The 12,121-nt window shown below is 34.8% G+C and overlaps 1 protein-coding gene across 1 annotated transcript; it reads left to right on the top strand.

Annotated features, from left to right (window-relative positions):
- The first annotated feature begins 5,560 nt into the window (after positions 1-5,560).
- On the top strand, positions 5,561-7,514 carry LOC140821633 (NAC domain-containing protein 2-like). The gene is made up of 4 exons (XM_073182170.1): positions 5,561-6,214; positions 6,546-6,713; positions 6,931-7,205; positions 7,446-7,514. The coding sequence occupies exons 1-4, from the start codon at positions 6,136-6,138 to the stop codon at positions 7,512-7,514; spliced, it is 591 nt and encodes a 196-aa protein (XP_073038271.1). The 5' UTR covers positions 5,561-6,135.
- Positions 7,515-12,121: the final 4,607 nt, after the last annotated feature.

The following is a 12,121-nucleotide window of genomic DNA, read 5'->3' as shown; positions in this document are numbered from 1 at the left end:
ATATTTTCTTAAATACGAAAATAAAATCAATACGGTCGTCACTACATCATCCATTCCCAATAAAGATTTTGTTAAAAGAAAGGTTTTCTCAAAACATCTCGCATCAAACATAGAATCAGAGTAATTTAACTTTTGCATAAACTTAAACATTGCGGTCCTCGGGTTAGCCTCCCGCTCAGTCCAAGCCTGCCCCTTGGTCGCCACCTCCTGTCTCCTCATCAACATACTCACCTGCATCGATCAAGTCTAGTGAGTCTAAAGACTCAACACGTATAAACTGGAATAACGAGTACTACGTAATAAAATCGCATGCAACTTTAAAATAGGACATACATAACTTGAAACTTGAGCTTGCATAATAAACTTGAACATACATACGTACATAACTAGACGTGCCATCAACATAAACTTTCATAAACATACTGCATACTTGAACATACATAACTTCATCATTTTGCGTAGAGGATGTTTCAAAGCAAGTGACCCATAACATAATAAATGCCTTATCAGACAAACCACAGTACTGGGCTGACAGGGACGTATCCACTGCCACATACATGAGATCCCCGTTCATAATTTAACGGGCTGGTTGGTCCCCGTTCATAATTTAACGCTTTCCAACCACGATCTAACCCGTTCATAATTTAACGGGCGGATTGGTCCCCGTTCATAATTTAACGCTTTCCAATCCTAAACATAATTTGGTCACAAGACATTTAGCATACCTCAAAAACTTGAAATATTTTCTTGCACGTCAACATACTTACTTGGCGTTGAGGGATTCGTTGGACTTCGATCGGGCTGTTGCTGCACATACTAACATAAATTGCGTACTTAACTGGCATAACTTAAACGTAGAAATCAAACTTACTCTCAAGTTCATTCATTACTTAGGACATTCTAAAATTTCCCATGACACGACCTTGATAATCCTTGCACTAAACCATGACATCAAACCTCCAACATGTTATAATAAATTTCCCCAATTTATTAAGGACACGGACCCCGTGCCTACATCCGTGTAGGGGTCCGTGTAGACTCGGGTAAAAGGGTTCGGAAAGAAGGGTGGACACGGACCCCGTGCCAGGGTCCGGGTGGAGGTCCGTGTAGACTCTGGAAAAAGGCTCTGAAAAGAATCAAAGGCACGGACCCCGTGCTTGGATCCGTGTAGGGGTCCGTGTACACTCGGGTCCTAGACCTTGCTGAAAGAACAAAGGCACGGACCCCGTGTGGGGGTCCGGGTGAGGGTCCGTGTACCTACGGGACAACCGAAGTTACGAAAAAAAATCCTGTACATGCTTTGCTCAACTTTCTAGACTCGGTTGCACGGACTATGAAACGACACCCCGAGACCCATCCTAGTACACCATAGCATTGATCTAAACTCGTACGAACACCCAAACAACAAAGTTCCCCTACTATACACACAATTTGAAGAAACGCGGCAATCGACACCAATTGGTTCCTACGACTTCTTGTGCATTCTATTGCCTATCAACACCGAACGACATGTTAAATAACGACCCAACATCATACCGATCATACCTAGACGCAGCAAAAATCACCCGTCGACTTCCAACGAAGCCTGCAACAAATAACTTCAAGAACACAATTTTCGTAAAAGTCGCAGTTTGAGCAGTCCCACGAAAAACGCCATAACTCACTCAATTTTCGTCCAAAAATTTCGAATCATATATCAAATCGAAGGTATCGAAAATTTCTACGTTTTTGCCGTTGAAAGTTTTCCCAAAATATGAACAGAAAAATCGCAGTTTTGACATGAACAGTAAAAACGAGTTTTAGATCTAAAAATTTTACCCTCGAAATTGATCCGATCTATAATCCGCTCAAACTACTAACATGATACATAACTTTTACGCATAAAAATCAACGCAACGCATAATATGACTTGATCGACACAACAAGAACAGAATATACGTGCCTTTTGATGATAAACTTTACCGAAACGGCGATACCGATGCGGGAACGGAGCGAGACTTGATCCGGGACGAACGTGGCTCGATTTTCTTGAAATAAACTCCACAAAATATTGCTGGAAATTATAAAGGGGGTAGGCGGCTGCTGTAGGGAGGGAGGCCCTAGGTTTTCTATTCTCAAAAATATGAAACTAGAATGAATTTTGATAGTGTGTGTGCGTTACGGCTTTGTGTGTGTGAAAAAGGTGTAAGTGTGTGTGGGTGTGAGGTTAACGTGAGTTAGTGGTGAAGTTAGGGAAAATAATTTGCTTAATCATGAATTAACCACTAATTTAAATTAAATCAAACACTAACTCACTCAATTTCCTTAATTGAAATAAAACACACACTAATTTTAAAAGTTCTAAACTCCTAAATTACTAAATACATAAATAACACTTTTAAAATATTAAAAACTTAATAAATTATTTAAAATGCCCCATTCTTAACTTAAAATAAAATACCACACTTCAAATTACTGAAAATCGTCACCGGTCTTATCCTCGATCCCGCCTCGGATAATCGCCTGAACATAAAGCTCAAGAAAAACGTTTAAACATGAATCAACTAAACATATTATAATTTGAAATAATGCAAATTCATAAATCATGAATTAAAACCCAATTTACTGAAATAAACATGTATTAAAACCATTTAGAAAAATGCATAAGGAATTTAATAACTTGCACGCACGTGGTTCATGTGGAGCTCAAATTTTCGGGACGTCACAGGAATGGCACCTCCTCCAGGGCAAAGGATGATGATGTGAGCAAATGTACCAATGGCAAATTTATTACGTGTAACATATATATATATATATATATATATTTATATATATATATATATAAATATATATATATATATATATTCGCTAAATTAATACATTGGATTTGTGTTATACTGAGTGTGTTTGATTAGTTTTTGTGTTATTGTGTGTTTTTTTTCTTTCTTTTTTTTTTTTCCAAATTTGGGGTGTGTAAACGATAATGTAGTAAACGAGCCGGCTATATGCCTCTGTTTTGCTATTTGTTATAAATGTCTTAAGGCTTGCATTTGTGTGTGATATATATATATATATATATATATATATATATATATATATATATATATATATATATATATATATATATATATATGTATATATATATATATATATATATGTATGTATGTATGTATATAGACACACACATCTTTTGTAAGCAAAATACATATATTCATATCTTTTTGTATTGGCATCTTATGATTATTAGTTCTAGAGAAATCACTTTTGGTCTTTTATGTTTGTTTTTTTTACGATTTTGATTCTGTGTAGTCAAATTTAAGTCATAATATTATATCTTCTGATTTTGACAGTGTTAATCATTTTTCATTGGATATATAATACTTATATGACATTGCACAAGTTAGTGTCTCATCAATGTCACACCAAAAAAATGATTAAAATTATCAAAAAAATAAAAGACAATGAATATAATAGATTATAAGACTATAATTTAGCGATATATAAATTAAAACGCAAATAGACAAATATACAAGACAAAAAATAATATTAAATTATATCAACCGGTTTCTTTGTAATTTGTAAAACGTACAAATTGTTTTCAAAATAGTAATTACAACATGTTGGGTACTTTTAAACATGTGAATTTGTAAAATTGACTCAAATTATGTAAAGACATTCGAAAGGACTCAGATACAAATCATGTGTCCCATTTGAACTCAAATTTGTGAGTGAAATCCTTCTGATGACATTTTTCATCCAAAGGATTTAAGTTGTTGCTCCAGCACTTGCATTTTCTTTCTGAGTAGGTATTTTGTGAGACGGTCTCACGAATCTTTATCTGTGAGACGGGTCAACCCTACCGATATTCACAATAAAAAGTAATATTCTTAGCGTAAAAAGTAATAAGTTTTTATGGATGACCCAAATAAGAGATCTGTCTCACAAAATTCGATCCGTTAGACCATCTCACACAAGTTATTGCCTTTCTTTTTTCATAATTCTATATTTTATATCAAAATTGTTTGTATTATTAAATTTAAATTACATAAAATAGCTAAATATGATGTCAATTAAAAAAATTATTTTAGTAAATTTATGTATTATCTTATCATTATCATGTCTACTTTTCAAAAAAATTAGAATTACTAAAATATTTTATTTGATCTTTATCCAAAATTTTGAATTTTTAAATGATCATTATAATGTCAGAAATTATTATAAAAAAAGCAGTAAATAAAAAATAAAAAAAAAATTAATACGAAAATAACACATATGTGTATGCAACATGTGCAAAGGTCCCTATTGGTAATAAAATTCCTTCTCATATTATGTACTTCAAAACTCACTCATTTTCACTATCATTTTTTTGGCACTTTATTTAAAAATTAAATAGAGAAAAATGCATTTATTTTTCGATATATTTGCTTCATTTTATTTTTTTGTAATGTAATTATAAGTATATGTGTGTGTGTGTTATATTAAAAACGAAGGTGTGGAAATTATGTGTCATGATATATAAATATATATAGTTTTTATATGTTTGACATTTAATGAACATCACAAGATGTTCATGTGAACATCTTGCGGTGCCCATGAAATGCTTAATAAGAGACGTTCATCATATCATACCTTTATATATGTGTGTATCGATGATTTATATATAGCATGTGGGACATTCCTACTAATTCTTGTACACATGAATATTAAAATGAACTATCATCCCTTGTCATGCAATAGTATAAGGCAAAAATTTGTGAGACGGTCTCACGGGTCATGATTATTTTAAAAATCCAAAAATACATTTCATTCACACTTTTCACTATCTCAATTGATTACTTTTGTGAAATACGAATTATTTGATATACGTTAAACTAACTAATTCTCTTCTAAACTTTTTATGTTAAATTCATTTTATTATTCAATTTAACTAATAATATATCTAGTTATATACTTATATGAGTAAAAATCATTACGGAGATTTTATAAAATCGAAATATTTGAAAAATAGTTAAAATAAACAAAAAAGATATACTACTATTTCGTTGTTCCAAAATAATTTCTTTCCACGTAGCTTTGTTGATATCAATAGTTCAAAACTTTTTCACATATATTTTTCTGCTTATTTCTGCTTTTAAGTTATATTGTTCTTGTTTGTTTTTATTATTATTTTTGAAAAAGAGATATGCTTTTTTATTAAATTATTATTAATTTGTGCATTCATGTTTGAGATCGTTTCATTGCATTATCATTCTTTCTTTCTTTTTTCAAATTTTGGTTTCTATTATGATTTGTGTTCGCATGGTTAAGAATTGATAATTTTTTTTTTTTGTTAGAATCCGAATATTAAAGATCCAGATAAAGATATGATATTAAGACATTTTTTGTTAGAATCCGAATATTAAAGATCCAGATAAAGATATGATATGTCGATAAATATATATATATATATATATATATATATATATATATATATATATATATATATTATAATTAAAATTTCACAATCGAGAGAATTATTTCTTTAAATAAAACTAAAATTCCTCGTAAAATAAATGAAATAAGTTGGAGCATGCAATGCAAGTAGTCTTCCTCTACAATTTTTACCGTTGACTGGAGCAACTCAAAAAGTCGTCGCCCCTTCTTGTTCCCTTCTTCACCTCTTCTGCGAGGTGAAAACCAGAGAGAATCACGCAATCGTAAGCACGCAGTAGGCGATAATGGAGGTGAGTCATAATCCTTCGCCTCAGCTAACGGGCGTGGTGATAATCACGTTGCCTCCGCCGGACAACCCCTCTTTGGGCAAAACTATTACTGCTTGCACACTATCTAATCTAACGAAGATCAAACACCAACTCCTCCTGTTAATAGTCCACCGCTAGCCTCCTCCCAAAATCGTACCTTTTCTGCCCAAAAATTCTTTTACAAAAGCTCAAAAAGTGTTCTCCCGATTCTGGGGATATCTCTGGGTTTCTCTTTCTGGAGAGACCCTTTTCGAATTACGGTTTGAAAATGGTGATGATGATCGTCGTGAAAATAATGGGTCGCAAAGCACGTTTCTTTTCCCATTGTATCGGAAAAATTTGTCGGGGGAAGTTGAACTTAAGCTTGGAAGATTTGTGGACTCGGAATCTCGCCCGGTTTTAACGACCTTTGAAGATGGGAAATTGGTATCGGTTGCGTCGAAAGTTGATGCTTCCAGTGTGGTGCCTGTTAAGGGTAACATTTATCCTGACGGGTATGTTTAATTTGGCTCGTTGTTTTTCTGAAATTTTTTCTGATATTAGTAATGATGGATTTAAGGAATGGATATTCTTTTGTTAACGACGTTAATTTGAAGATGGCAGTAGATTTTCAGATATGGCTTTACCTAAGATTTCAATCTAATATAATAAATATAATATTTAGTATGAGCCAAACTTTGAAAAAAAACTGTAAACCAAATAATTTTTTAAAACTGATCCAAACATTCTTTAAGATATAAACAAATCACATCACGTAGATATCCTTAATTTAGAATGCTTTTTATATCTCTATATATATACATATTCCTCTATTGATTTTTCTAGATCAAAAACTCAGTACGATGATTCAGCCGGTCACGGTGGGGCTTCGTTTCACGCCCACAGACAGTGAACTCATGCTCCATCTAAACAAGATGATCAATAAACAGCCACTTTCATGCGACTATATCCGCAGCGTAGATGTTTACAAGTATAATCCGTGGGAGTTGGTCGGTACGTTCTTTCTTCTTTCTTCAATCTGTATTTGATTAGATTATAAAATAGATTTGTGATATTTGTGTGTGCATGATCGTGATCAGGGGGTGGATTGTAGAAATCTTGTTCGAATTAAGGAGGGCGGTTTACTTTGTTATATATGCTTGAGTGTGTGTTTTGATGTTTTCTGGACTAACTATATATGTTTTCAAAAAATATTTTTTATCTGTTGCAGATACTAATACAAGTTGTGGGAATGATGGATTGTACTTTTTTACCCCGAGAGAGCGGAAGTATTTGAATGGCAGTAGACCGAACCGAGCCGCCGGTGACGGATTTTGGAAGGCGACGGCGGCTGGTAAAAAAATATGTGAAAATAATATATGTATTGGATTGAAGAATACCTTGGTTTTTTACCAAGGGAAGGCCTCGGAGGGGAAGAAAACAAACTGGATAATGCACGAGTATACTGTTATCCAGCCTCCGAGACTTCCGACAGGATCTATGCGGGTACGTAAGAACTCTCTCAACACATTTGTATGCATGAATTGGATTTGTAATTGATATAATTCTACCGTCTTGATCTCGTAAAAATAAAATATATTGAGATTGTTGAGAGATTTGAAGTATTTGCTTTTGTGCCCTCTAAACGGTACATGAATCTTGAGAAAAATCTAAATTAAATTTGACTTTGCCTTTGGTATTTATTGTGTTATTCGTATATTTATAATTTGTTCGCCACTTTTGCAGCTAGATGATTGCGTTCTGTGCCGGATTCGTGAGAGAAAACCGGCCGCCGCCGCTTCTGATTCTGGTTAAAACCATCCACGAGACTTCTGAAAATGACAACCTGACATCCCACAAGCGTTCGAGAACTGAATCTGATCAGCAGCACGACGTTCCAGCGCAACACCAGCAGTTTCAGCTGCGACAGCCGGCGGGTCTTCCGTTGATGCACCAGCAGTACTTTCAGCTGCGACAGCCGGCGGATCTTCCGTTAATGCACCAGCAGTTTTTTCAGCTGCGACAGCCGGCGGATCTTCCGTTAATGCACCAGCAGTTTTTTCAGCTGCGACAGCCGGCGGATCTTCCGTTAATGCACCAGCAGAATCAACCTGCTCTTCAATACACGAGTCAGCAGCACGGTAGTAGTGTTCCACAGCAACAACAAAATCAGCCTGGTGGAGAGCTCGATTATTCTGCCCGGAGAAGATTAGAAGAAATAGAACACTTTCTTATGAGTCAGCAGCACGGTAGTACTGTTCCACAGCTCGATTATTCTGCCCGGAGAAGATTAGAAGAAATAGAACATTCTCTTATGGACGCTCTGGAAAACGACGACGAAGGTGTACTGATGGACAACGAGTTTGGACAACTCTATCTTCGTGATCAAATCTTAGATTTAGCATTGCTGTAATAGTGCCCAAAATATGATGTTACTTGGTTATACATGTGATATCTGCATAAATTTTAATGAAACGATTGAATTTTACGAAAAGTGTTTCTTTGTGTTTTATCAATTGCTAGCTCGTTAACACCATTCATTTATAATTGATAATTGGTCCCAAGTCTTACAGATCCACCCCTGTTTGACATATCTTAAACTTTGTTCATTACAAAAGTATCGAAGAATAGCAGACAGAATCTTCAAAACTAAAGTTAAAACAGTTCAAATGTTCCTACTCTTTGCTCACTCGGCTATTTGCAGTTGCGATTGCGATGATACACGGTTCTCTACAGAAACTGGGAATGAATTCTGCTCGATGCTTCAGTTAATCATGACTAGTTTATACACACTGTTTAGCCAAAAACGAGTTTCTTGTGGTGATATGAACCCCTCCATTGTTTGCTCGACTAAAGGGCCAAGTTCTGGGAAAAGCTTGACAGATTCTGCAGGTTCACCAAGGCGATTACTTCGTTTCTTTGCAGTTGCAGCTGGGAAAGCGAGATTTACAAATGTTATGTACATATTGATTGTTCGGATAATTTACAAGTTTTAAATTTAACATAGTAAAACACTTATCCCTTAAATATATATATAATTGTTGATAAAGTTTTTTATATTGTCTGTAATTTTCACCAACTAATTAATTGTCTGACCTGTTTTATTTATACAAGGGTTTTGACAAATACAATAAATGTCACTCAAATTAATTACATAATGAACCAATAATTACAAAACTGATAATAAAAATAATAACATTAATAATAATAAATATAAAATTTTTTGAGTAAAAAAATGTATAAATCTTGTCCCCAAAAAAAAAAAAAAACAAATGTATCAAACTATATAAATTCACTAACACAAAATACATAACACTTTTATATTAAATTAATCATTAATTTAATAATTTAAGAAGCAAAAATCCTCAGATAACTAAATGAAAATCAATGTTCATTATTGCCACATAAACGGATATCTACTATATAAATATTTCAACCGTTTGCAAATAATTTACACGAACTTCTAATTCATTATCATCTAAATATTTGTTTTCAAAATCAAATGTGTACAATAATGGAAAAAGAAGGTTATATATCAATAACTTTGTCGAAAGAAAATCAAAAGGATGTAAAGATCGATACAAGTAATAATTAATACCTCGACAAGGATATCATATTGCACAAAACAAAATTCAAAATTGATCCGAAAACTCATAGTAGCTGATGATAAGGTAAGAACCATAATTTTACATAGATAAAAAAAATCATACGATTGAACTCATAAATTGAAAATATTATAATGATACATGAATGTTTTATATATATGTATGGACAAATGATACATCGTCTTCTATTTTCAAACATCATCGACAAATTCAAAAATCAATTCCTCAGAAGATATCAAATGTTTGAAATAAATGTGAGAAAAATAACTAAAGATTACTTCAATGTCAAAACGTTGAACTAGTCATTCATACGAATACGACGATTACAGAACTAATTTCAAACACCACAAATATTATAAGTGGGTGATTAAATAAAAAAAAAAAATCAAAGAGATTGGTAAGATTTGTTAAATATTTTCTAATGTTTTGCATCATAGGGAACTAATGTTAAAATTTACATAAACATATATCATTGGAATTGTGAAGAAGGTCAACCACGTAAGTAGTTTCTCGAGTGAAGAAAAAAGACAAGGTTTTAGAAGAGAAATTGTGATCATCAATATATAGTAAGTTTCATAAGAGAATTTAAATTATTTAAAATTGATAAATAATTTAATATAAAATTAATTCAAAATGAAATTAAGTTTATGGGACGCCATCCCACAAAACGAAGGAAGTTTATTATAAATGGAAAAGAAAATAGTAATGTAACTATAGAATTTCTAACATAATACCAACGTTTTATCTAGATAATAATTTAAACCATGAAATATGAAGCGATCGAAAAATTCGCATCCATTAAAATATCTTGAACCTATTATCACGAAACAATTTCTTCAATAAGCCGAATCAAACCGCTCCAGAAATATAACTGGGTATCAAAGAAAAAGGGTGAGCTGACTCCGCCCGGAGGCGAAGCCGCTCCGACGCTCAAGTCAGTATTTGAGAGAAAAAATACAAGAATAATGTAAATACTCATAGATAAAAGCGTACATTGATTAGGGTTAGAAGCCATTTATTTATAGGTGTAGAGTTTAAGATGATATGAAATTTTTTAATATACGATAACTAGATTTGTGTATATCCACAGAATATTTTGTAATATCTCTAAAATATAATTAATGATATGATAGGTTTTTTAACATATTATCAATATTACCCCCACAAAAAAGTGACGACGAGTGATATGATGGAGGAACGTTTAAATGAATGAAATTATATTTAAGAAAATATTCCAATTGTCTGTAATAATATCCTTTGAGCATTTGTTGTGGAGTGTGCTTTCGAAGACCGAGTCAGAGACTACTGGACATCTCGCAGAGCGTCTTCATTCGAATTTAATGAGTGTCCGGTAGGGGCTTTCTACCTTTGTGAGCTATCTCCGGACCCAGGCTCTTCCCTAGTTGATCGACGAGTCCACTGGCTGCACTAAACAAATGGAAAGGCTCTAGGCAGCCCGAAATTTGCTTTTCCGGAGTACCAAAAGCAAGCAGTTTCCAATTCACAACCTGTCATCCGACTATTTACGACAAAAGTTATCAAGTCGATTTCCAATGGAGACACTTTTGAAAAGATTTCAGTCTTTCCATCCACCGACGTTGAAGGGTACGGAGAATTCAGTGGATTGTGAAAGCTGGTTGGAGGATATTGAAATGATGTTTGATTCGTTGGAATATACTGATGAAAAAAGGGTGAAACTGATAGGATATCAATTGCATGATATTGCAAAGAACTGGTGGATCAACATAAGGAGGGCATTGGAACACCGAGGTACGACTATTACCTGGAGTATCTTTAGAACTGAATTCTATCAGCGGTTCTTTCCAGTGTCTTATAGAAAGGATAAGGGAGCCGAATTCGCAAACTTGAGACAGGGCCAGCTTAATATTGAGGAGTATGTGGCCAAGTTCTCTTCTTTGCTGCGCTTTGCTCCACATGTGGAGGATCATGACGAGGCCGTGGCGGATCAGTTCATTAACGGCCTGAATCCGGAAATATTCACGTTGGTGAACACGGGAAGACCGAACAACTTTACCGACGCTTTGAACAGGGCCAAGGGAGCCGAAGCCGGTCTGATGAGACAGAGAGGAGCTTCGTTTATTCTTCCAGCACCGGGATCACAGCAACTACCTCCTCGATTTGAAGGTGGCAGCAGCAGTGACGGAAAGAAGGACTTCTTGAAGACGAGAGGGAAGCAATTCAAGAAGTCAGGGAGCAGTTCTTCTAGTTCTGGGAGTCCTCGACAGAGCCAGAGCTATACCGGACCTATTTGCAATACTTGTGGAGGGAAGCATTCCACTGAGCAGTGCCGAGGAATATTTGGCAGCTGTCGTATCTGCAAACAACAGGGACACTTTGCTCGCGTGTGTCCCCAGAGAGGTGCCCAGGGATCCCAGGCAGCTGAGTCATCTGGATCAGCGACTCAGGCAGGTAGACGACCATCTGCTGTCCATACTTTTCAGCCAGCACTGTCTACTCAGTCACAGCAGAGGCCTGGAGGAAGCCAGATAGTAAGCCAGCCTCCGAGACAGCAGGCCCGAGTGTTTGCTCTGACTGAGGAGCAGGCACAGGATGCACCTGACGATGTTGTGGCAGGTAACTGTTTCATTTCTGGTTATCCTGCATATGTTTTGATTGATACTGGTGCATCGCATACTTTTATTTCTGAGAGGTTTGCATTGAGTCGTGCATTACCTATTGAGTCATTGTCTGCGGTAGTGTCTGTTTCTTCCCCGTTAGGAACATGTTTGATATCAGTGAAGTCTGTGAAATCTTGTACACTGCAGTATGATGGGCATAAGATTGAGTTGGACTGTA

This window comes from Primulina eburnea, unplaced genomic scaffold, assembly GCF_022965805.1.
Source record: "Primulina eburnea isolate SZY01 unplaced genomic scaffold, ASM2296580v1 ctg652, whole genome shotgun sequence".
Lineage (NCBI taxonomy): Eukaryota > Viridiplantae > Streptophyta > Magnoliopsida > Lamiales > Gesneriaceae > Primulina > Primulina eburnea.
Note: the sequence above shows the minus strand (reverse complement) of the source record. Positions and strands in the feature narration are given on the sequence as shown.

Coding starts and splice junctions, on each gene's coding strand:
- LOC140821633 (XM_073182170.1), top strand. CDS start 6,136: ATGGGAAATTGGTATCGGTTGCGTCGAAAGTTGATGCTTCCAGTGTGG. Junction 6,714..6,930: donor TAATCCGTGGGAGTTGGTCG/GTACGTTCTTTC, acceptor TATCTGTTGCAG/ATACTAATACAAGTTGTGGG. Junction 7,206..7,445: donor TTCCGACAGGATCTATGCGG/GTACGTAAGAAC, acceptor CCACTTTTGCAG/CTAGATGATTGCGTTCTGTG.